Here is a 26,890-nt window from a genome sequence, read left to right on the forward strand (position 1 = left end):
TTCACTTTAGCAATTAAATGCTGAAAGGTCATTTCAAGGGCATGATTCAACAAGGCTTTCTTCCAATTTATCGCATCCATCATGGGAAAAGACTAAGGGCCCTGTTTACTAAGATGCGCTAGCGTTTTTTGTGCCCGCCTACAATTAGCACGCTAAACTCTAGAGATGCCCATATATTCCTATAGGTGTCTTTAGCATCTAGCGCACTAAAAACGCTAGCATGCCTTAGCGTTGCTTGATAAACAGGGCCCTAAAGACTCCTTTTACTAAGCTTTGGTAAGCACTAGCATGTGCTTACTGCAGCTGAAAAGGGCTTCTCCAAGGACAAGCAGGCTGCTTGTTCTCACATGTGGGTCAACATCCGCGGCGGCCCAGGAATCGGCAAAATATTTTGCAAGCAAAATAAAATCAAAGTCTTTCGAGACAGTTTCGTCATGCGGGCAGTGCGAACGATTTCCTGCCCGCCACGTGAGCGTGCATCTTCAGTTCTTTTTTTCTCCACGGTTAGGTAACGTGGAAGGGCATAATTGAACGGCGCCAGCCATCTATATGGCCGGCGCCGCAAAGAACAGTCCCAAACCGTATTATCGAAAAAGATGGTTGGCCATCTTTCGTTTCGATAATACGGTTGGGGCCAGCCAAATGTCAGAGATGGCCGGGTTTGAGATGGCCGGCATCCGGTTTCGCGGAAACTAATACCGGCGATCTCAAACTCGGCCAAATCCAAGGCATTTGGTCGTGGGAGGAGCCAGCATTTGTAGTGCACTGGTCCTCCTGACATGCCAGGACACCAACCGTGCACCCTAGGTGTCACTGCAGTGGACTTCAAAAATAGCTCCCAGGTGCATAGCTCCCTTACCTTGTGTGCTAAGCCCCCAAAATCCACTCCCCACAACTGTACACCACTACCATAGCCCTTAGGGATGAAGGGGGGCACCTACATGTGGGTACAGTTGATTTTGGGGGGTTTTGGAGGGCTTAACATTTACCACCACAAGTGTAAGAGGTAGGGGGGTATTTTCCTGGGTCCACCTGCCTGAAGTGCACTGCACCCACTAAATACTGCTCCATGGACCTGCATACTGCTGTCAGGGAGCTGGGTATGACATTTGAGGCTGGCATAGAGGCCGGCAAAAAAAAAAAAAAAAAAAAATATATATATATATATATATATATATATTTTTTTTTTTTTTTTTTTTTTTGGGGCGGTGGGAGGGGGTTGGTGACCACTGGGGAAGTAAGGGGAAGTGATCCCAATTCCCTCCGGTGGCCATTTGGTCAGTTGAGGCACTGTTTTGAAGCTTGGTCCTGAAAAAAAAGGGACCAAGTGAAGCCGGCAAAATGCTCGTCAGGGCTGGCTTTCTTTTATCCATTATCGGGTGAAGCTGGCCATCTCGTGACCACGCCCCTGTCCTGCCTTCGCTACCCTACCGACACACCCCCTTGAAGTTTGGTCGGCTTCGCACGGAAAGCAGTTGGCGCCAGCCAAAATCGGCTTTCGATTATACCGATTTGGCCGGGTTCAGGAGATCGCCGGCCATCTCCCGATTTGTGTCGGAAGATGGCCGGCGATCTCCTTCGAAAATATGCAGGATAGTAACATACTAGATGATGGCAGAGAAAGACCTCTATGGTCCATCCAGTCTGCCCAACAAGATAAATTCATATGTGCTACTTTATGTGTATACCTGACCTTGATTTGTATCTGCCATTTTCAGGGCACAGACCGTAGAAGTCTGCCCAGCACTAGTCCTGCCTCCCAGCCACTATCCCTGCCTCCCACCACTGGCTCTGCCACCCAATCTCCGCTAAGCATTTTTTAATTCTGTTACCGTTTTCATCTCCACCACCTCCCGCGGGAGGGCATTCCAAGTATCCACCACTCTATCCGTGAAAAAATACTTCCTGACATTTTTCTTGAGTCTGCCCCCCTTCAATCTCATTTCATGTCCTCTAGTTCTACTGCCTTCCCATGTCCAGAAAAGGTTTGTTTGTGGATTAATACCTTTCAAATATTTGAACGTCTGTATCATATCACCCCTGTTTTTCCTTTCCTCCAGGGTATACATGTTCAGGTCAGCCAGTCTCTCCTCATACGTCTTGTAACGCAAATTCCATACCATTTTTGTAGCTTTTCTTTACACCGCTTCAATTTTTTTATATCCATAGCAAGATACGGCCTCCATTGTGTGGTTTTGTTTAAATAACATAAGAATAGCCATACTTGGTCAGACCAGTGGTTCATCTAGCCCAGTATTTTGTTTCCAATAGTGGCCAATCCAAGTCACAAGTACCTGGCAGAAACCCAAATAATAGCAAGATTATGAAATCCCAAATAGTTGCAACATTCTCAGGGCAAGCAGTGGCTTCCCCATATGTCTATCTCGATAGCAGACTATGGTCTTTTTCTCCTGGAAGTTGTCCAAATCTTTTTAAAATCCAGATATGCTAACCGCTATTACCACACCCTCCGGCAGTGAATTCCAGAGCTTAACAATTTATTGAGTGAAAAAATATTTTCTCGTATTTGTTTTAAAAGTATTTCCATGTAATTTTATTGAGACGTCCCTTGGCTGAATCTGTGCTGACTCTGTCCCATTAAACCGTGTTTATCTATGTGTTCTATAATTTTATTCTTTATAATCTTTATAATATGTTCCACTATTTTGCCCAGCACTGACATTGGGCTTACCAGTCTGTAATTTCCCAGATCATCCCTGGAACCCTTTTAAAAATTTGGTATTACATTTGCCACCTTCCAATCTTCAGGTGCTATGGACAATTTTAAAGACCGGTTACAGATCACTAACAGTAGATCAGCAAATTCATGTTTGAGTTCTTTCAGTTTCCTAGGTTGCATGCCATCTGGTCCAGGTGATTTACTACTCTTTAATTTGTCAATTTGGCTCAGTACATCTTCTAGGCTCACTGAGATTTCTTTCAATTCCTCTGCATCATCACCTTTGAAAACCAGTTCTGGTACAGGTAGATCTCTTATATCTTCTTCCGTAAAGACCAAAGCAAAGAATTCATTCAGTGTCCTCCCTGAGTGCCCCTTTTGCTGTTTCATGATGTAACAGTCCCACGGATTCCCTCACAGGTTTTCTGCTTCCAATGTACCAGAGTTGTGCACTGTGAAATTTAGGTGTGCATGTTATAGAATAGGCATAGGGCAGATCTGCATGTAGGACTAGATTATATGTATCACACCTAAAAAATTGGCGCCAAAATAAAGTACATCCAGATGTATTCTATAAAGTATGCCTAAATTTAGGCGTACTTTATAGAATAAGCCTAAATTTCCATGTGGTTTATAGAATACACCGAGCACCCATCTGCACGGCTAAATTTAGTCATGGGCAGTTATGCCAAGTAAAACTTGGCATATATGTCAATGCCTAAATTACATGCAGACCGGGTGTATTCTATAACCACGTGCATAGATTTTAGAAACGCTTACGACCTGCCTGTTCCATGCCCATGGCCATACCTCCTTTTCAACTATGCGGCTTGGAATTTGCGCGTATCATGTTATAGAATGTGCTTAGACAGTTCTGCACATAAATTCTAATTAATGCCAATTAGTGGCAATAATTGGTGTGGCAATTATCGGTGCTAATTGGCTTGTTAACTAAGTTGTGCGCATAAATCAGAATACAACTGGATTTTCTTGCACAAGTTAAATCATGCTATATAGAATCTGGGGGCTAATGTCTAATTACTGCCAATTAAGTGCTTGTTAACACCAATAATTGTGATTAATTGACTGATTAGTTTATGCACAGATCTGGAATCTGTGCCCAAATTTGGATATCCTATCCAGGATCTAAGGGCAAATGTTTAAAAATAGGCTGATATGTATTCCACACACCAACCAAAGTATCCTTTTTTTTTATGTGTGTGTGTGTGTCTGCCATTTGTCAAGCTGCAAAAACCCCTAGAAGCAAGCTCAGAGAGATTTCTTGCTGAGATCTCTCCTCCTTTAGTAGCTCTCGGCTTTGTCTTGCCTCAGTGGCCCTGGGCTTCCTTGGCAGTCTCTGAGACCTTCTTTTCCTAAATAAGCTGTGATTAACTGCACATGGGCCTGCCTTCTCCACCTGGATATAGATCATTTTCTCCCTTGAAGCATAATTCCCAGTTGCATCTTGTTCTTTTCCTATCTTTTTTAAAGTAACACTAATTTTCTCTCGATCTTCTCGCTGGGATTTTTTGCAGCTCTCTGTGTTTGAGGCTGGCTAATTTCTTAACATCTTCAAACTATCTGGCTGTGGGGGGTGCCAAGCTCAGCATGGGAGGCTTTGGATTGTTAATGTTAGGGTGTTAAAAAAAAAAAAAAAAAAAAAAAAACGAAAGAAGGCAAAAAGGATTTTGTGGAACAAAATATGATAGATGTGCATCATCATAAGCCTCTTGATGGAATAATATTCTGTAATGGGGATCTTTTAAGCAGTCATTGTTCCTGGTTTTATATATGACCTAGCAGTGCAGTGTTTTTACTGGCATGTTGAAAGACAGCTCTTGCTTGGTGGCTGTCCAAGAGCCCTGGCATGCTTTCGGCATTCCTACAGATTTGACACAATGATTTTAACCAAAATCTCACATACTTGATTGAATCGCACAGTGCCTTAGAAAGGATTTTATACCTAATATGGACACAGAAGGGTTCAGCTTTTTAATAGAGATGTGACGTGCAGTGAGCAGGTTTGGATCAAGAAACAGATCATCTGTATTTGCTTAACTGTGGAGTCATTCTTATTGCAGCAGTGGACACACCTGCCGAGTCTTTCTGCCATAAAAAAGCAGCAATAATCATTGTACATCAAGACACCCACCTGCTGTCAACTGTGCTGTTGAATGCCAGATAAGCAAACATACAGGGCTGATTTAAAAAACTGGGCAAAAGTCCTAACCTTCTTTTTGCACAATGTTTTGTTTATACTTTTTCCCCATGGAATATTTTCTGATCTAGAAGTTAATCACAGTTAAATCCAGGGACAAAATATTCACCATTTCAAAACTTTTGCAAGCAGTCTGATTTGTAGGCTCATTTGTTCTGATGGTGCCTAATTTTAATCCTCGCACATAGACTTTCAAGGGATAGATAAATAACTGTAAATGTTGTCCAACTGTTGAGCCCTCTCTGTCTTCAGAAAACTATTTTTTTCTGTGGCAGTGCTCTTTTTGAAAGAGGGGTCTTCATTGTGTTGACTTGTTTTTGAAGAGAGTCTGCAGGGGGTTCTCAAATCTGGCCCAGAGAGAGACAGGTCTGGTTGAGACAGGTCTTGTTTTAGGAGTAACAAAAGTATGCAAATTAACCAAGTTCTTGAACCATGTGCATTGGCATTCCATATAATGAATATTCATTGTAGGTGACTAGAGCTTTCGATTAATGGCGTGGGTATTTAGGACTGAAGAACTGATGCGATCCAGCAAAGTGGAACGGTTTAGGAATTACTGAAAAATGCAAAGCTGATTTCCATATACTGTCATAATTAGCCACAGCGTCCTCCACTCTCTGAGCAAGAACTTCCGTTTCTCATTTATCTTTTAGACATGACTGTTACTGAAGGACATCTTTCACTGTTGCAGGTATTGTTTTTATGTACTAGCTACCTCTCTTTTATCTGATCGTTCTCGCTGATGCAGGCAAACCCCCAGCCAAGGTAAAAGAAAAAAAAAAAAAAAACAGCCCAATGCAACACACAAACACAAGCATCTCCTAGCCCAAACACACACACATTCACATGCAAACACCCCCAATCCAGAAGTAACCCCCCAAAATGACCAATCTAAGGGTATTGGTCCTCTACTATACAATAACAATGTGGATAATGGGGATACCAGCAATAGCTCCAACCGAATGGAACAAAATACCAGTATGCATCACAGGAAAAAGACGCCCACTCCAATAACTGGAAGAGTCCAATCGCCACCTAAACAACAACATAGTGGCCAAACAAACAGCCAGCAACATGGAACCAAACATGAACAACACCCAACAAAACCATAGCAGCAAAACAGGCAGACCACACAGACAACTACAAACTATTAAATACGCTAACATTAAACACGACATGCATGCCCAATACAAATAGATTACATAAATGCGAGATCGGCAGTAAATAAGACAGCACTACTAAGAGTCTGGTTAGAAACGGAACAACTCGGACTACTACTCATAATTGAAACACGGGTACACCTTGAAGACGACCCTGCACTACTAGACCTATGCCCACCAGGATACAAAATAATACATATTAATAGAACCAAAAGAAGGGGAGGAGGCATTGCAATAGTATACAAATCCTCCTTCACAGCAGCACCTGTCGCTAAACACACATCCTTAACAATCGAAATTCTGGCATGCAAAATCACTGACAAAGCACTAACTAACCAACTATGCATCACATTATTCTAACATCCTCCAGGAATCTGGACAAATGCCCAAGTTGATTTCATGGACTTCGTATCAAACATCTGCACCAATCGCCCAAATGTCCTACTAATAGGTGACATAAACCTGCACCTAGAAAAACAAAATAACACAAACACCAGAACACTAATGAACTTCATAAACCAATGGAACTTCAACAGCACAAGGAGTCTTATCACACACAAAAGGACACCAATTAGACATACTAGCCCACAGATTCTCAACCATATATGGGAAGAGGTACTGTGGTCAATCCATACCAAGCTCACTTTCACACTACAGTGGAAAGAAAACTGCAAGAAAAGAGAGCCAAGAACCCAACACACATTCACAACCAGAGGAAAAGTAGACAACCACACATTCTGGACAACAACAAAAAAAGAACTCAATGACATACCACCCAGGGTTAAACACTTCATGAGAAACTGGGACAAAACAATGAAAACACACTAAACAAAAACGCACCACTCCAAACAAAAATCACAAAACAACCATGTCCCTGGTTTAATGACAAACTTCTACATATGAAGAAACACTGTAGGAAACTTGAAAGAGCAAGGGCAAAAAACAAAACAGACACAAACAAAACCATATGGAGAAAGCAGAACACTACAGTACATATACGAACCTCGGCCAGACCAATACAAAAAAAAAATATTCAAACTAATGAACAAACTACTGAAAACCCAGATCATATTGGTGACAACTTGTCAGGTTCTCAGGTTCAGAGCCCGCGGGGCCGGGCTCTGGAGCAAACGTGAGCCCTTGGGCTGCTGCCGAGAAGCGACAGCAGCAGACAAAACTCACCAACCAACACTGGCCAAGCATACCGGCAGGGACTGCAGGCACCACCCAGCGAGCCAGAACACATGGACTGGAATCCCCAGGACTGGAGGACACAGGACTGGAACACTGGACGGGAACACACCCTGGACTGGAACACACACTGGACTGGAGAATACTGGACTGGTCCGTACAGCTTCACCTGCACTTAGCCACTGCCCCCCAAGGGTTGAGCTCCTGGGTTCGAGTGGCCAGCAGGACTTACCAGAAACCAGATGACACAGGGACCAGGACTAGAACAAGGTTGAAACTGAAGTGCTCCTAAATCCTAAACTGGCAAAAAGTGTTCCTAAGCCTGACACCAACAGAAGAGCTCCTAAGCCCTACACTAACAGCAGTGCTCCTAACAGAAACTAACAGGGGTGCCCCTATGCCCTACACTAACAGAAGTGCAGGGAAGCCACAAGGGAAAAGCAAGGAAGAAAAAACTCAAGAACTAGCAAAGGTGCTTCCTACGCACCAAGCTACAGCTGTGCCCCACAGCACTAAACTAACCAAGTACTAAACCCACAGAAGTGCTTCTAACAGAAACTAACAGGGGTGCCCCTAAGCCCTACACTAACAGGAGTGCAGGGAAGCCACAAGGGAAAAGCAAGGAAGAAAAACACAACAACTAGCAAAGGTGCTTCCTAAGCACCAAGCTACAGCTGTGCCCCACAGCACTAAACTAACCAAGCACTAAACCCACAGAAGTGCATCTAACAGAAACTAACAGGGGTGCCCCTACGCCCTACACTAACAGGGGAGCAGGGAAGCCACAAGGGAACAAGCAGGAAAGCCAAATACACAAACAACAAAGGTGCTTCCTAAGCACTAAACTAGCAAGGGTGCTCCAAGCACCAAACTCCAGCACTACCCTAACAGAAGTGCTTCTCACCGTAACAACAGGGAAAGCAGGGGAGCCAAAGGGCAAAAGCAGGGGAGCTAAACACGTACAAGTCACAAGTGCACTCTGCACTAACACTGACCTTAGCAAAAGCAAGCAGGGAAACTAGACATAAAGTCAGAAGTGCACACTGCACCACCCTACCTAAAGCAAACGTTGCAAAGGCCCTGAAGGGAAGAACACTACTTCCTTATCAAGACCCTCCCTGATGATGTCACACTCCCTAGACCCAGGCAGACAGCACACTGAAACCCAGAGAGGCCCAACCCACACCAATGCAGCACCGTGAAGCACTTGAAGCCAGTACACCCAAAGAGAGGTAGAGCTAACTCAGTCCACACACACAGCTGTAGTAAAGTGAAACAATTAGAGTCATGCTGCTGGAAGCTGCCAGCATAGAGAGAGAGAGCTAGCTCAGGAAGGACAGACAAAAGAAACAGAAGCCAGCTAAGAAGCTGACCCCCAGGAAAAAGGAAAGTTTGAGAGGGGTTCTGACCACAATCATAACACAATTGAAACACCACCAACTGCAGACGAGCTTGCACAATACTTCAAAAAACAAAATAACAAACACAAGATCAAACCTTGCAAAAGCACAAATAAACGTAACAGAAAACCTACATGACTGCGAAACACACAACAACCACACTGCAGCAGACAGAATATGAACCATGTTCAAACCACCCCAGCTAGACACGGTAAAGACAATGTTGACAAAATATATGCATGCATACTGCCTACTTGACAAATGCCCCAACTACATGATGAAAAACCTACCAGACTGGTTCATCGAGTACTTCGCCAAACACATCACGTACATGTTTGAAAGAAGTCAATTTCCAAAAGACAGAGGTGACATAGTACTCACACCTATCCTCAAAAACACTACCAGCAAGATCAGCGGTATCACAAATTAGAGACCAGTAGCCTCAATACCACTACTGACCAAAACGATGGAAGGTCTAGTAACACAGCAACTAACAGAATACTTAACAAAATTCTAATTTTTCATAAATCTTAATCAGGTTTCAGACCACAACACAGCACTGAAATGGTCATAACTACCCAGATAATAAAATTAAAAGGACAAAACATTACTACTACAATTCAACATGTCAAGTGCGTTCGATCTAGTATATCGCACCACACTAATGACACTGCTTGACAATATAGAAATCAGCATTTCAGTGGCGATATATTTATTTATTTTATTTTTTGTTACATTTGTACCCCGCGCTTTCCCACTCATGGCAGGCTCAATGCGGCTTACATGGGGCAATGGAGGGTTAAGTGACTTGCCCAGAGTCACAAGGAGCTGCCTGTGCCTGAAGTGGGAATTGAACTCAGTTCCTCAGTTCCCCAGGACCAAAGTCCACCACCCTAACCACTAGGCCACTCCTCCTCCTATAGTTCAGTGGCTTCTTAAAGAGCAGATCCTACATTGTAAAGATGTCCAACCAAACATCAGCCTCATGGATCTTGTGAGTGCGGTACCACAGGGATTGCCAATATTACCAATACTGTTCAATGAAATGATGACGCCATGGAAGAATGGGCAACAACTTTCAAACTCAAACTGAACAGAGACAAAACCAAATTCCTAGTACTATCCAGCCCACACAACCCCACATTCTACCAAAAATTCACAATCAACAAACATACCACATTGAAACACAACTTAAAATACTAGGAATCATTCTCGACAAACACCTAACACTGGCCAATCAAGTATTAGCAGTAACTTCAAAATGCTTCAGAACACTATGGAAACTGAGAAGAATAAGAAACTATTTTCTTAGACAATCTTTCCAAATACTGGTCCAATCAACGATACTATCGCAACTAGACTACTACAATTCAGCATTTGTAGGGTGCAAGGAAAACATGCTAAAATCGCTGCAAACAGTTCAAAACACGGCAGCAAGACTGATTTTTCAAGAAATCAAAATATGAAAGAGCAACCCCCACTGCTTGAAACACTACATTGGCTACCAGTCAAGGCAAGAATATTTTTCAAAGCGAGCACCCTAATCTTTAAGATACTATTCGGAATGGCATCCGAATATATGCTTGACATGATTGAACTATCCTCAAGAAATGCCAGCACAGAAAACAGAAACTACCTACTCCTACATCTATCTAACTGCAAAAACACCATCTACACAGCATGATTTAGCTATGTGGGTTCCAAACGGTTTTCATTGTGTTGACTGTTTTTGAAGAGAGCCTGCAGGGGATTCTCGAATCTGGTCCTTACGGAGAGACACAGAAATGGGTTTCGGAGTAACAAAAGTATGTAAATTAACCAAGTTCTTGAACCATGTGCATTGGCGTTCCATATAATGAATATTCATTGTAGGCGACTAGAACCCTTGAAGCTCTCTCTTATCACAGCTTTCGATAAATAGAGTGGGTATTTAGGACTGATGTGATCCAGCAAAGTGGAACAGTTTAGGAATTGCTGGAAAATGCAAAGCTCATTTCCATATACTGCCACCCCGTTCTCCACTTTCTGAGCAAGAACTTCCACTGCTCATTTATCTTTTAGACGTGACTGTTACTGAAGGACATTTTTCACTGCTGCGGGTATTGTTTTTATGTACTAGCTACTTCTCTTCTATCTGATCATTCTCACTGATGCAGGCAAACCCCCTGCCAATGTAAAAGAAAAATAAAAAAGCATGCCACATCGAAACACAGCTTAAAATACTAGGAATCATTCTCAACAAACACCTAACACTCAACAATCAAATATCAGCAGTAACAGCAAAATGCTTCAGAAGAAATCATAAGCATCACAAATCTTCTCCAGTTCAGAAAAGAAATGAAAACCTACCTCTTTAAAACATTCTACAGCTAATCACCAAAGATATCGCTGCCTTCCTTTCAAATCTACCTCTTCAAAAACTATATGAATAAATATCATCAAAACTCTACAATTGAACACAATAGCTACCACTACCTTTTCCATGTCAAATCTGTCTCTTCAAAAACTCTGTGACTAATCACACGAACTATAGATGCCCTCTCCATATTGCACAACACTACTGCAACTCCACCAAAATGTAAATTGTAAGCTACTTTGAACCAAAATTTGTTTTGGGGTAATAATGGGATATAAGAGTGCATAAATAAAGCAAGTAGGAACGTAAAAAATTAATTTTCAGATCTGGCACAGAAAATAGCATCAGCGTATCACTTGCAATCTTTTTTCCAGGAAGAAGGTTAATGATTCACAATTATAAAGTAGTGATCCAAAATTACAGTGTGTGGCCTTGCACAGCATCCTAGTCATTAGGAAACCACTTGTTATCTATAAACAACTTTATATAAAGTACAATCTTACTCTTCCCTGTCTGTAAAGTATGGCAAGCCTTTTTTTTTTAATTAAGTTGTTTACGTGATTATATTTAAAAAATGTTGGTGGTGTGTGCTGCCATTGTCTCTTGGCCATTGAGGTTGATGCATTGAGTGAGAATCCTCGGAGAGATCCGAGTAGGTATGTGTAATTTATAGAACTGTTTTAAATGGTTTGTTCTTATTTCAGTCTGCTAAATGGAGGAATGCTGTTCCTCTGAATATTAGAATATTAACTCAGCTTAAGAGGTTTAGAAAAGCTCTTAAAATACATCTTTTTCAGTTGTTTAATAAGTAATGATATATATCTGTGCTGATTTTCGTATTTGTAGCTTTCTGGAATACATGGAGCTCTTGTGGGACTTTTCAGGGTATAAGTGCTTTCTGTAATTTATAGGTTGTTTTATATGCATTGCATAATTTAGTTTTTAAATATTTGTTCTAGTATAGTCTGTAAGTAGGGAACACTTTTATATTTAATTTCCATTGTTTTCTTGATTAAGAAATAAAGTTCTAGTCACCAAATATAAAAGTGTTCCCTACTTACAAAATCATGCCCCGGAACAGTTACTTTTGCAGTTTATTAGAATGTTATGTTCTCAGTAGGACATACTCATAGGCTCCCAAAGAGCATACAAACAGGTCAGGGACAGGTCTAGATTTGTCTTTAGGTTATAGGAGGAAATGCTATTTGATATACCGCCTTTCTGTGGTTACAATTAAAGCAGTTAAAAGGTAAGAACAGCTCTCTTGGCAATAGTGAACCAATAATTGCAATCTTGAACCAAGACTCCGTAGCAGGTACAGAGCAAAAAGGTTGCAGGTAGGTAGGTCGGTCCAGAATCAGAATGTAGGACTGAAGTTCCATGGCAAGGGTGGTGAATTTGTAGGAAGGCCCTCCTGGATTGTATCTAAGTTCAAGAAAGCTTAGGACAAGTACATAGGATTTCTAAGGGAGAGGAAGGGATAGCGGAGATTAGTAGTTGGTATGGATAGGCAGACTGGATAGGCCACATGGTCTTTATCTGCCTTTAAGTTGCTGGAAAGGATTGCTTGTTCTCAGGAGAACCTTTTTCACTGCGCCTTCAATCAAATTGGTTCCTTGAGGGTATGGTTTTGGAGGTTATCCTCGTGCATCTTTTGGTCTTTTTCTTTGGTGTTAGGTTAGTGCACATATCTTCAAACTCAAGCCATCCCCAGTTCAAATCCAGACCACCAAAAGAAACAGATCAACTAGTGTCACAAAGCATTCTATTATAAAGATGAGCATCGATGTGGTAACATCCATGCTTTCCATTTGTACTTAGGGCTTTCTCATAGAATTATTCTTCTTTGACACTGCTTATACCTAGATTTAAAATGAATAAAACCCTTCACAAATCTGTTTGATAATACAAAGTTTCTCTAGTTAGGTGCAGGTGTTGGTGGCAATAGTAGGGCTGTATAAATCCTTTCCTGTTACTACTGCTGTTGTGATGTTGATTTTGGACTATCTGGACAAGAAACCAATGGGCAGGCTTAGAGGGTACGGCAGAATCAGCTGGCAATATGGGTAGCTAGAGCAGTGGGGAAATAGCTGGAGGGGAAAACCCTATGGCCTCACCACTGAGGCTTCAGAGTTAGTGGGGGCTCAGGTAAGAGGGAATGCTGGCAATCAGGAAGACGTTAAAAGTAATCAGAAGGCTGTCCAGCTGTAGTGCTCGATGAACATCCTGCTTCACCTTTACTTCCCAGGTCCCAAGGCTTGCTTCACTCCAGCTTGTTCTCCTTTTCCGGCTCCTGAACCTAGCTTTTCTCCATCTACAGCTCCTGCTTTAAGAACCAGTTGCCCCATTCCCACAGGTCTGCCTAGTTACAGCTTTAATCCAGCTTTTGAGAGTTACTGTGCCCAATGTCAGGGGCAAACTGAGTTTTCCCTAGGCATGAAACCTAGGGAAACAGACCCTCCCCACTAATGCTCTGGCAAGAAAGCAACTTCCATTTTGGATGGAGGCAAGACACTTAGAGGGGCATTTTCAATATGACGTTTAAGTCTGATTTGGGACGTTCTGTGAAAAGTGTCCAAAAGTTGAGTGATGAATAGAGTGATTTTTGAAGTATGGCAATTTTTTTTTCATCCTACGGGAAAAAGCTTACCTTTATAAAGTCATTGCATGTTACATTGTCAGTTTTGATGGAAGACCAAAGGATCATAAATCTTGTCATCTTCTAATTGACAGTTTTTCTGTGGTAATTTTATTTCTGTAGTCCAATTTTACTGTACAGGGAAAACAATTTTTTCTCCAGTTGCAACATGAGGGTCTCTGAGAGGAATCATCAGTTTTTTTGGAGCTCTCTTCCCCAATCCCAATCCAAGGTCTTCTACCCTGCTACATTATTTTCTGTCATCCCCTGAAAGTCTCTCTTGCACCCAGGTCCTTACTTTTCTCTTTTTCCTCTGGCTGGCAAGAGTGTGCTTCATACCACAACTTTGCCCTCTGCCAGAGAGTTTCACTGTGTGGTTTGGACAAACGGACAAAAGTCACATGAGACTATGACTACATGAAGGGAGGGGAGTAGTGTCCCTCTACTTTCACCCTAAATATGATCATTTTAAGACAGTTACTCAACCCAGTCCTCAGAACACACCTAGCCAGTCAGGTTTTCAGGGTGTCCACAATGAATATGCATGAGATAGATGTTCATACAATGGAGGTAATTCATGCAGATTTATCTCATTCATATTCATGTTCGATATCCTGAAAACCTGACTGGCTGCGTGTATCTCAAGAACTGGGTTGAGAACCCCTGGTTTAATGCCACGGATCCACATTTTTAATTTTGTACATGGCTAGATGTCAGGCTACAGATAATATAGGCTCCTCTCACTCTGAGGTCCTCCTTTTCCACGATAAACTTTTTGCAGAGGAGCCAGGAGTAAGCATAGGATTCGCTGATTATTACTGTTTTTCATGAAAGTACACTTCATATCTACACAAAGTAAAATGTATCATTTCATTTTATCTTTCTCAGCCAAGTGGAAAAGGTCCCAGACTCCCTGAAGTGTATTGTGTGATTAGTCGGCTGGGGTGCTTTGACTTATTCTCCAAGGTAACTGCCTTTCCATTATTGTAACTTCCTTTCCTCACTTTTTTGACACTCATTGGAAAACTTATTTGCTAATGAAGAGCATGTGGAAATGGTTATACCTTTTGCAGGCAGTATAAAATTAATACTTTATCAAACTGTCTACTGTATGACATGTTGCCTGTATTATCAGGGTCAAAAATATTACTTGCATGTGTGAAGCAATTTTTGATTTGAAAACCATCTGAGCATCCGTTGGAATTGGCTACATGCTACATGTTCCCATTCGTTGCTGAAGTATTTTTCTTCTGAGCCGCAAATCTTGGCATCCTCATTATAAATTAATATGTTTGTTTGAGACTGCCTGTGCATGTGCAGTAAGATCATTAGAGGTAATGGAGCAGATTTATATGGTAAGTGGATTCTGTAGAAGACAGTACATTTGTACTTTTATAGGAGGATAGAATACAGCAGAATATAGAACACCAATAACAGCTGTTCAATCAAAAAATTTTAATTGCAATCAGTCAATTTAAAATTTTTAATCATGATTAATTGCCATTTTAATAGTGGTTCTGAAAACCCCCTCCCCAAGAGCATCCACCCTCCTTCCAAAGGCTCTTCCAGAGCTTGTACCCTCCTTCCAAAAGTCCTTCCAGAGCATGTACTCTCCTTTCAAAGTGACCATCCTCTCTCTCCCCTGCCCCCCCCCCCCCCATTCCTATCTGAAAGATGCTTTGGTGGTCTAAGGTAGTGCAGGGTGCAGCGATCCCTGATCGCTGCTGTGTGTGCCACTCTGGGTTCAAAATGGTGGCCATGACCTCTCTGTATATGTATTAGTGCTGTTGATTGCCATTGAAATTTTTAAGTTAATCATAATTGTTTACTATATTTAATCAACTGCACTGTTTAAAATACCTAAACTCTTTGTAGGTAGTATTCAACCTCTACATAAGTACATAAGTACATAAGTAGTGCCATACTGGGAAAGACCAAAGGTCCATCTAGCCCAGCATCCTGTCACCGACAGTGGCCAATCCAGGTCAAGGGCACCTGGCACGCTCCCCAAACGTAAAAACATTCCAGACAAGTTATACCTAAAAATGCGGAATTTTTCCAAGTCCATTTAATAGCGGTCTATGGACTTGTCCTTTAGGAATCTATCTAACCCCTTTTTAAACTCCGTCAAGCTAACCGCCCGTACCACGTTCTCCGGCAACGAATTCCAGAGTCTAATTACACGTTGGGTGAAGAAACATTTTCTCCGATTCGTTTTAAATTTACCACACTGTAGCTTCAACTCATGCCCTCTAGTCCTAGTATTTTTGGATAGCGTGAACAGTCGCTTCACATCCACCCGATCCATTCCACTCATTATTTTATACACTTCTATCATATCTCCCCTCAGCCGTCTCTTCTCCAAGCTGAAAAGCCCTAGCCTTCTCAGCCTCTCTTCATAGGAAAGTCGTCCCATCCCCACTATCATTTTCGTCGCCCTTCGCTGTACCTTTTCCAATTCTACTATATCTTTTTTGAGATACGGAGACCAGTACTGAACACAATACTCCAGGTGCGGTCGCACCATGGAGCGATACAACGGCATTATAACATCCGCACACCTGGACTCCATACCCTTCCTAATAACACCCAACATTCTGCAATTGGTGTTTCATTTAAATACCAAAATTCTAAAAGTTTGAAGCTAAAGAACTAATTTTGTGTCACACCTCCTGTAACCCTCAGATTTAAATCAGGAAATCTCTCTGAATTTCTTTAAATACTTGGGACCTTAAACGCCTCCCATCAGGGAAAATACAGTATTCAAAATCCCCTATTCAATCAGGGAGTGAGGTACTATCGCTGGTCCCTGTCTGGGAACTAAGGAAAAAAAAACACCCGAAAAAACTCTGAAAACAGAGAAAAATAGATGGTTTAAAAAACCTTTTACAAGTAAGTAATGACACAAAACATATACAGACCCCTAAGTACTATAACTAGATATAGAGACCCTGTGAAAATACACCTGGTTCTGCAGACCTGGGACCCCAAAGAACACCCAAAAAATCCCCTTATATTGATATACAAATAGCAAAAAAATTGGATACGTATAGTTGCAGTTCAAGGTTACTAGGCTGTATAGAGAGAGGTGTGACCAGCAGAAGAAAAGAGGTGTTGATGCCCCTGTACAAGTTGTTGGTGAGACCCCACCTGGAGTATTGTGTTCAGTTTTGGAGGCCGTATCTTGCTAAGGATGTAAAAAGAATTGAAGCGGTGCAAAGAAAAGCTACGAGGATGGTATGGGATTTGCGTTACAAGACGTATGAGGAGAGACTTGCAGACCTGAACATGTATACCCTGGAGGAAAGGAGGAATAGGGGTGATATGATACAGACGTTCAAATATTTGAAAGGTATTAATCCGCAAACGAACCTTTTCCGGAGATGGGAAGGCAGTAGAACGAGAGGGCATGAAATGAGATTGAAGGGGGGCAGACTCAAGAAGAATGTCAGGAAGTATTTTTTCACGGAGAGGGTGGTGGATGCTTGGAATGCCCTCCCGCGGGAGGTGGTGGAGATGAAAATGGTAACGGAATTCAAACATGCGTGGGATAAACATAAAGGAATCCTGTGCAGAAGAAAGGGATCCTCAGGAGCTTAGCCTAGAATGGGTGGCAGAGCTGGTGGTTGGGAGATGGGGCTAGTGTGGGCAGACATATACGGTCTGTGCTGGGGCTGGTGGTTGGGAGGGGGGACTAGTGCTGGGTAGACTTATACGGTCTGTGCCGGGGCTGGTGGTTGGGCGGCGGGGATAGTGCTGGGCAGACTTATACAGTCTGTGCCAGAGCCGGTGGTGGGTGGCAGGGATAGTGCTGGGCAGACTTATACGGTCTGTGCCAGAGCTGGTGGTTGGGAGGCGGGGTTGGTGGTTGGGAGGCGGGGATAGTGCTGGGCAGACTTATACGGTCTGTGCCAGAGCCGGTGGTGGGTGGCAGGGATAGTGCTGGGCAGACTTATACGGTCTGTGCCGGTTGGTGGTTGGGAGGCGGGGTTGGTGGTTGGGAGGCGGGGATAGGGCTGGCCAGACTTATACGGTCTGTGCACTGAAGAGGACAGTACAAATAAAAAAAGTAGCATATATGAATTTATCTTCTTGGGCACACTGGATGGACCGTGCAGGTCTTTTTCTGCCGTCATCTACTATGTTACTATGTTACTATGTAAGTTGTAATTCCAATTGCAGATCAAATTGTAATTCATGTCAACACTAGCCGACCACTAGTGCTTCTCTTAGTGGTATTGTCTCTCAATAGTCCGTTTGTTCAATCATGTCCCGGCCAACCCAATCCTGACCAGAGTATTCCGATCTCCAAAATACAATGCCTGTTTCCCTCAACAAGAGGGCCTTGTTTCGCCCATATGTTGGGATTGGGTTGGCCGGGTCGTAACGGAACAAACGGACTATTGAGAGACAATTCCCTAAGAGAAGCACTAGTGGTAGAATTTACGTGCACCACTTTATAGAATATGCTTAGTGAGTAGTGCACATAAATTGTAATTATTGCCAATTATTTCCATTATTTGCTTGTTAGGGTCCAGTTATCTGCACTGATTGGCTCATTTGTCAATTAAGTTACACACACAATTCAGTCATGCGGCCAGAATTGCGCGTGCAACTTTAGTCTCCATATATAGACTTTTCTGTGGTAGAGCCACAATTATCCAGCTAACAACGATGCTTAGTGTCCAGTAACTCCGGGGTCATCACTTCAGCACTATATATATAGCACTGTGGCAGTCTGCACAAATTCTCAGCAATATTATCCAGATAATACCACTGAAAATCCTGGTATTCTACCTGGATAAGTGCTGCTGAATATCAGGCAGATACTGTGTACAGGCAGGATATGTAACATGGTATTTATGACCAGAAACGGCATGACATCAAAAGTTGAAGCTGTGTCCCCTGCACAGCTGCCATATTGTCAGTGGTGTGCTGGAGCCGCAAGAGCCACTTGTTAAATTTTGACAGCTCTTGCGAGCCGGTTGTTGTTGGGGGCGAGCCGGCTCCATTAGGGGAGGTAAGCATGGCAGGAGGGCGCCATCACAGGCCATGCTTACCTCCCCTGCCGCTCCGAAACATGTCAAACGATGTCCTTCGCCCCCACCCTCCCGCTCCGCTCCCATCTGACTTTTTAAATTACCTCCGTCGAAACCGCTATTTAAAGCCCTGCTGCGTGCAGGCCGTCTCTCCAGGCTTCCCCTGCTTGCTTCGGTGACGTTCGCGCCCTTAGTCCCGCCTTCTGACGTCATTCTGACGTCATTTCTTTTTTCCGCGAAGGCGGGACTAAGGGCACGAACATCACCGAAGCAAGCAGGGGAAGCCTGGAGAGACGGCCTGCACGCAGCAGGGCTTTAAATAGCGCGGGCTTCGACGGAGGTAATTAAAAAAGACAGGTGGGAGCGGGAGGGGAGGGTGGGGGCGAAGGACATCGTTCGCTGGACATGTTTGGGAGCGGGAGGGAAGGGCAGGGGAGGGAGGAGAATCACTGGGTATGGATGGGGAGAGGGGGGCAGGGGAGAGATTTGCTAGGCATGGATGGGTAGAGGGGGGCAGGGGAGAGACTTGCTGGGCATGGATGGGGAGAGGGGGGCAGGGGAGAGACTTGCTGGGCATGGATGGGGAGAGGGGGGGCAGGGGAGAGACTTGCTGGGCATGGATGGGGAGAGGGGGGCAGGGGAGAGACTTGCTGGGCATGGATGGGGAGAGGGGGGCAGGGGAGAGACTTGCTGGGTATGGATGGGGAGAGGGGGCAGGGGAGAGATTTGCTGGGCATGGATGGGGAGAGGGGGCAGGGGAGAGACCTGCTGGGCATGGATGGGGAGAGGGGGGCAGGGGAGAGACTTGCTGGGCATGGGTGGGTAGAGGGGGGCAGGGGAGAGAGGAGAGTTTCAGGACATGGATGGAGGGGAGAGCAAGATAAATTCTGGACATGGATGGAGGGGAGGGAAGGGAGAGAGAAGAAATGCTGGACATGGAGGGAAGATAGAGGAAGGAGATTAGATGAGGGAAAAGGAATTGAGGAGAGAAACTGCACATGGATGGAGAAAATAGAAGCTAGATCCACTGGACAGTCAAGTCTGCGGAGGACCAGAAATGAAGAAGAAAGGAGGAAAGAAAAGAAATAAATGGAAAGGAAGCCCTGGAAACGGAGTCAAGGGAACAGATAGAGAGCAGCAGAATCAGATACTGGACCAGCATGATCAGAGAAACAAAGTCACCAGACAACAATGGTAGAAAAAAATGCTTTTATTTTCATTATAGTGTTTGGAATATGTCCACTTTGAGAATCAGGTGCTGAACTTTAAAAGTTTATATTTATTTACTTATTTATGGCATTTTATCCCATATTAAACATGAATTAGATTGGAACCTGGGATCATTTAATTTTTTTTCCTGGAGAGAGTAATGCATTGCCCCCTCCCCCCGGCTATGGCCAGCTCTGCAATTTTGGGGGGGGGGGGGTGCAGAGGTGGGTGGGGGGGTGCAGCGGTAGATAGGGGGGGGGGGCGCCGAGGTGGACGGGGGGGCGCCGAGGTGGACCAGGGAGAGAGCCTGTTGTTAAAAATTTACCAGCACACACTGCATATTGTGGTCCCCAAACATTCGCAGATGCTATTGAAAACAATAGCAAACTTGAGGTTTATGACTGCCTATTTGTGTTTTTTGTTTTTATTTGCCAGCTTTTTTATTTATTTGAAACCTTTCCATATGTAGCCCGGGTTTTGTTTTGGGGTTTTTTTTCACCTCTGGGGGTGGGGGGTTCTCCCTCAACTCAGCCCTTAGGCTCTGGCAGAGTCGGGGCCTTTCTTAAAGCTGCCCTTTACAAAACTTGAGTCTCCTGCAGCTCCAAAAACAAGTCTGCTGCTCTAGAGCGCCCACAGACCACAGCTCATGCCCCAGGACCCCCTCCAGAGGTTTATTTAAAAAACCTCTGATTATATATGGGAAGCTTTCAAATAAAACCCCACATATAGACAATCATAAACCTTACAAGTTTTCTATTGTTTTCAGTAGCATCTGCAAATGTTTGGGGTCCACATAGTATGGCGACAAGATAGGCTCATGCTGTCTCCTGTCATAAGACCTCCTTGGTATGAACTATGGCAGTGATTCCCAAACGTGGCCCTGCAGGCACCCCAGTCAGTCAAGTTTTCAGGATATCCACAATGAATATTCATGAGAAAGAGTTGCATGCAAATCTCACTCATGAAAACCAAAACAAGACTGAATTAGGATTTCAGGTCGGTTTCAGCACCAAAACTAAAACAAAATTTGATCGGCCTCTGAGAGAAAGCAATTGTAAGCTGGTTGATGTAGTAACAGCGGTTAGCGTATCTGGGTTTAAAAAAAGGTTTGGACAAGTTCCTGGAGAAAAAGTCCATAGTCTGCTATTGAGACAGACATGAGGAAGCAACTGCTTGCCCTGGATTTGGTAGCATAGAATGTTGCCACGATCTGGGTTTCTGCCAGGTACTTGTGACCTGGCTTGGCCACTGTTGGAAACAGGATACTGGGCTAGATAGACCATTGTTCTGACCCGGTATGGCTACTCTTATGTCCTTATTGTTTAATAGTAGAATTCTTTTCAACATCAATTTTAATCTTCTGTAATACATGATCTTGTGATATGTGCTGACATAACTTGCAACTTGATATAGTGCAGGAACATAAGAATAGCCATACCAAGTCAGACCAACGTTCCATCTATCCCAGTATCCTGCTTCCAACAGTGGCCAATTCAGGTCACAAGTACTTGGCAGAAACCCAGATAGTAGCTTCTCACATGTCTATTTCAATATCAGAGTTGGACTTTTCCTCCAGGAACTTGTCCTAACCTTTTTTAAACTCAGATATGCTAACCGCTGTTACCACATCCTCCGGCAAAGAGTTCCAGAGCTTTAAATATTCATTGAGTGAAAAATATTTCCTCTTATTTGTTTTAAAAGTGTTTCTGTGTAATTTCATTGAGTGTTTCCTAGTCTTTGTATTTTCGAAAGAGTAAAAAAATCAATTCACTTCTACTCATTCTACACCATTCAGGATTTTGTATACCTCAATCATATGCCCCCTCAGCTGTCTGTTTTCTGAGATGAAGAGCTCTAACCTTTTTAGCCTTTCAACATAGTAACATAGTAGATGACGGCAGAAAAAGACCTGCATGGTCCATCTAGTCTGCCCAACAATTTAAACTCATATGTGCTACTTTATGTGTATACCTGACCTTGATTTGTTTCTGCCATTTTCGGGGCACAGACCGTAGAAGTCTGCCCAGAACAAGGCCTACCTCCCAACCACCAGCCCCGCTTCCCCCCATTGGCTCTGCCGCCCAATCTCGGCTAAGCTTCAGTTGGCTAAACTAGTCCAACATTCAAAAAGAAGACTCAATCTCTTAGTTTCCAACTGTTTAATATAGATAAGTAAAGTCAAGGGTGGCAGGAAGAGTTTGAATTAATCTTCTCAGTTCAACAATCGCCAAAGGATGTACTGTTGAGCAGCTGTACAACCTCCTTGGGAGTGGATGCAGATGAATGCTGAAGTTCATGGTCTTTCTTTCATCATTTTCTATGTTTCTGCCTCTTAGTAACAACAGAACTGAAAAGGAAGCTACAGAAAATGATGAACAAGTAGAACAGTTTATAAAGCCACAGATGAGTTAGTCTAATGGTCTCAAAAAGGTCTGTGAAACATTTCTTTTCAGAGCTTCCATCAGTTTAGATGTGGACAATTCCCAACTTTTGTTGTGGCTCATATATTCCATTTTTGCTGGTTTGAACCAAGTAGATTTTATTCATGACGATAATGTTTCAGCGCAGTCATCCAGTGTAAACAGGAACGTGACTGATTTAGGTAAACATGCAGCCGTGTGGATCATTCATAGATAGAAGATCTTTCTTCCAGGTCAAACCACTAACTGTTTAAATGCTTGCTTTACTTTTTTTGAGTTTATCATATTCACTTTCCATCAGATGTGGGAAAGATCAGCTGTGGTCATATTTATGTTGGCTGGTATGGCATAGAGTAGTAAAGAGAAAATAATCTAAATCTTTTAAGATGTTCCATCTGTTTGCCACCCAGTTTTATTACATTTGTCATCTCCAAGGCAAAGCTTATGTAGGTGCAGATAATATGCATAGCATCGATAACTTTAGGAGAAACCTCACTTTTTTATAGTTAGGCTTTGAGCCACCTGGCTGGATATTAATGTAGAAATTGCTGCTTACATGTTTCCAAGTATCCCATACCATATTTCTTGCTAGGAACCCTTCCTTTTGGCCTGGTGCCGTTCTTGGCAAAAACGGCTTAGAAGCTGGAATAGTTTAAGATGCTGACACATTCAGCAGCTTTTTGTTGTTGCTGTTCCGGCAGTGCATAAGGGTGCTGATCATTCTCTCAGCTTTTTAGGTTATTTGATGTTCACAGCTACTTCGAAGCTGTTCAGGGCTGAATCTTTTCCAGTGACTGACTTATGGCAGGAGGAACTTATAGCAGGACTCTTCTCTGAAGTTATAGACTCTTGATCTTAAAGTAGTCATTCAGTGAACCTAGAAAGCATCTCTCAGCTATGAGAAGTAGTGACATTGCAAAGCTACCTTTTTGGTTTTCAGAACTCTTCTGTGTTATTCTTGCTAATCACTGCCTTTGATGTAAGAAGGTCTGGTTGCTCTGTGACTGGACTATAAGAAAAATTCCTATGAAACACTAAAACAGAAGGTCAAGAAATGATCAAAACAAAGAAAAAACAAATGTATTTCTTATACATTTGTGAAGTATTAGAAAGTAAATCTTGTGCTGCAATTAAATAGTATTAGCTGAAATGAAGTTACTCCGATGAAAGGAGAAGGTTAATTTCAAAAGCATTTAGGCAGTCAGCGTCGGGTGCTGGTGAATTAGATGCTTTGATTTTAAAGTTTACTACTATAGAAAAGATATCTTTTGTCCGTATAAGTCAATATATAGCCAACATGTATTTAAGTTGAGGAGGGGCTGGAGCGTTTTAGGCCCAGGAGTGGCCTAGTGGTTAGGGTGGTGAACTTTGGTCCTGGGGAACTAAGGAACTGAGTTTGATTCCTGGCACAGGCAGCTCCTTGTGACTCTGGGCAAGTCACTTAACCCTCCATTGCCTGCCGCATTGAGCCTGCCATGAGTGGGAAAGCGTGGGGTATAAATAAAATAAATAAATAAAAAATAAATGTTATGTGGACAATGGAATAATATTCAGCTTTAAATGAACTGCATAAATAGTATATTCTCACTGGCTGAGAATCCACTTAAAGGTATCTTACCTGGATATCTTTAAGCAGCAACCACCCCATTGAATACTGACCTCAAAGTTACTAGAACTGGCAGGATTTAAATTAGCAATTAGTACATGTGCCTTCTAATAATAATAATTAAAAAAAAAAAACCTGGTTCATTTGCCATTTTCATGAAAATTATCAATCAACATCTGCAAAATAATAACTCCTTATGGATGAAGTGTGGCATTAATGATTTATTATTCTGGAGGACCTTTACAGAGCACAATAGCTAGTTTTTACATAGGATGTCAAGAGGGGAATTGGATATCCAAGTAGGGGTCACTGGTGCCATTTTGAACCTGGAGCCACAAGAACAACTGGAGATCACTCCTGCTCCCACTGCATCACCACTGACTCCTGTGGGAGCCATGGTAATAGAATTGGTTCTGGGTATGGGGGACCTTTGGTGGGGTTGTAATATCTGGAATGGAGTAGGGAACCAATGTTGTGAGGGAGAGAGGTTGGGGCAAAGGATATGGATATCAGCTTTTATACCTTCCCCTTCAGACTGGAACTCGTGCCCGCTTCAGGACAGATGTTGGTGTCCAAATGTTTTGCTATCCACGTGTCTTTTCCTTCTAAAATGAGAATACATGTTGATATTTTTGACCTGTCTGAGCCATACCCTCTTGCTATTTGGATGTGGTGTGGATATTTACGTGTAAATAGGTTTCTAAAATAGGTATTTTCACATGTAGCCTGTCTACATATGCAGACACCACTATTTGCATGTGGAGATGCTTCTAATATAATGCCCAATATATTAGCAAATTTACATTAAATATGCTGTATGAAACCAAGTGCTTTCTCCTGTTGTTCTTTGCATATAGTGTTACTAGGAACATGCATTTATGAGCATGCATTTGGTTCATGTGGAGGGGCATAATTGAATGCGCCCATCTCCATGGGCGTCTATGTCCAAGAACGGGTACGTGAAGGGGTGGGACAGACCGTATTTTCGAAAAAAATGGGCGTCCATCTTTCGTTTCGAAAATACGGTTTGTATGGACCAAAATGCCATGGATTTAGTCGTTTGTGAGCTGGGCGTTTGTTTGTTTTTTAACGATAATGGAAAATAAAAACGCCCAGCTCAGAAACGTCCTAATCCAAGCCATTTGGTCGTGGGAGGGGCCAGGATTCGTAGTACACACGCCCCCCCTGACATGACAGGACACCAACTGGACACCCTAGAGGTCAGTGCGGTGGACTTCAGAAAACGCTCCCACATGCATAGCTCCCTTACCACGGGTGCTGAGCCCCCAACCCCCCTCCCCCAAAACCCACTACCCACAAATGTACAACACTACCATAGCTCTTAGGGGTGAATGGGGCACCTACATGTGGGTACAGTGGGTTTTGGAGGCCTCCCATTTATCAGCACAAGTGTTACAGGTAGGGGGGATGGGCCTGGGTCTGCCTGCCTGAAATGCACTGCGGTACCCACTAAAAGTGCTCCAGGGACCTGCATACACGCAGGCCTCTAGGACTTGTTGCTGCTGTATAACCTTGGCACACCAGTTGACACCTGAAGACTAATCTCTTTGAAAAAATCCTTTATTTGAATAAGCACCTTTACTCACAGTTAACTGCAGATCAGAGGTTGTGCCCCACTGCCAAAGAGTCTTCCTGGTACTGAGATTAGCAGTAGGTCAGAGCTGGCAGAATGCTGTACAATGCCCTCTTTCAGCAACATTCAAGTGAAGAACTAAGTTATGTATCGTGGCTAACACATGAAAGGGATCTAAAACTGTGTTACAAAAATGGCCACTATCTCATGGACTACCGGAAACAAAACAGGGCACACTCTGACCCAGTAAGCAGGGGGAAAAGCACCATGGGAGTAGAGCCTACTAACATCGCGAGCATTTAACACAAGCCCAATACCCTACACCCACCACAATGCATTGCTGATGTGACTCTGCAGTGCGCATAACAGAAAGGGTGTCACACTTACCCGAGAGCCACATCAGAACCAGGGAAAGGCTGTCACAGGATAGAACACATTCTGCTGTCATGCAGGTGGGTACGGCATTTGAGGCTGGCATAGAGGCTGGAAAAAAAAGTTTTTAAAGTGGGTTTTTTTGGTGGGAGGGGGTTAGTGACCACTGGGGGAGTCAGGGGAGGTGATCCCCGATTCTCTCTGGTGGTCATCTGGTCAGTCGGGGCACTTTTTTGGGACTTGGACCTGAAAAAAAAGGGTCCAAATAAAGCGGACTAAATTCTCGTCCAAAATGCCCTTCTTGTTTCGATTATCAGCTAAAGACGCCCATCTCTCCTCGGCCGATAACCACGCCCCAGTCCCGCCTTTGCCACGCCTCCTGCACGCCCCCGTCAACTTTGTTCGTTCCTGCGACAGAGTGCAGTTGAAGACGACCAAAATCGGCTTTCGATTATACTGATTTGGTCGCACACGGGAGAAAGACGCCCATCTCCCGATTTGGGTCGAAATATGGACGTCTTTCTCTTTCGAAAATAAGCTAGTTAGGCATCTAGAAATTTAAAGTGGGCACAAATCACTTATACAAGCTTGTACATATAAATTAACACGTGCAATCAATTTGCACACTTAGGTGTCATATTCAGTAAATGGTGCCTAAAACATCGACACCGAAAAAAATGCTTAAGCCAGTGGTTTCCAAACCTGGTCCTGGAAACACCCCAGCCAGTCAGGTTTTCAGGATACCCACAATGAATATTCATGAGATAAGATATGCATGCGGTAGAGGTAGTGCATGCAAATCTTTCTCATCAATATTCATTTTGGGTATCCTGAAAACCTGACTGGCTTGGGTGCCTCCAGGACCAGTTTTGGGAGCCGCTGGCTTAAGCGTTAATTCTATAAGTTGAGCCTAAAGTGTGGAGCAGTTTATAGAATAATGCTTAAGCATTAATGGTTACAGAATAACTGTCCTCTGCATGTAAACGTAGGAGCAACCATTTGCACCA

At 43.2% G+C, this 26,890-nt stretch overlaps 1 protein-coding gene across 3 annotated transcripts in view; it reads left to right on the plus strand.

Moving 5' to 3' along the window:
- Positions 1-26,890, plus strand: part of ST5 (suppression of tumorigenicity 5) — a 670,601-nt gene that overhangs the window by 488,890 nt on the left and 154,821 nt on the right. For all 3 annotated transcript variants that reach the window (XM_030201020.1, XM_030201019.1, XM_030201022.1), the window contains one exon: positions 14,532-14,609. In XM_030201020.1, coding sequence (XP_030056880.1) covers positions 14,532-14,609 — 78 coding nt within the window. The remainder of the gene's footprint in view (positions 1-14,531; positions 14,610-26,890) is intronic.

The sequence above is a fragment of the Microcaecilia unicolor genome, chromosome 4, assembly GCF_901765095.1.
Source record: "Microcaecilia unicolor chromosome 4, aMicUni1.1, whole genome shotgun sequence".
NCBI lineage: Eukaryota > Metazoa > Chordata > Amphibia > Gymnophiona > Siphonopidae > Microcaecilia > Microcaecilia unicolor.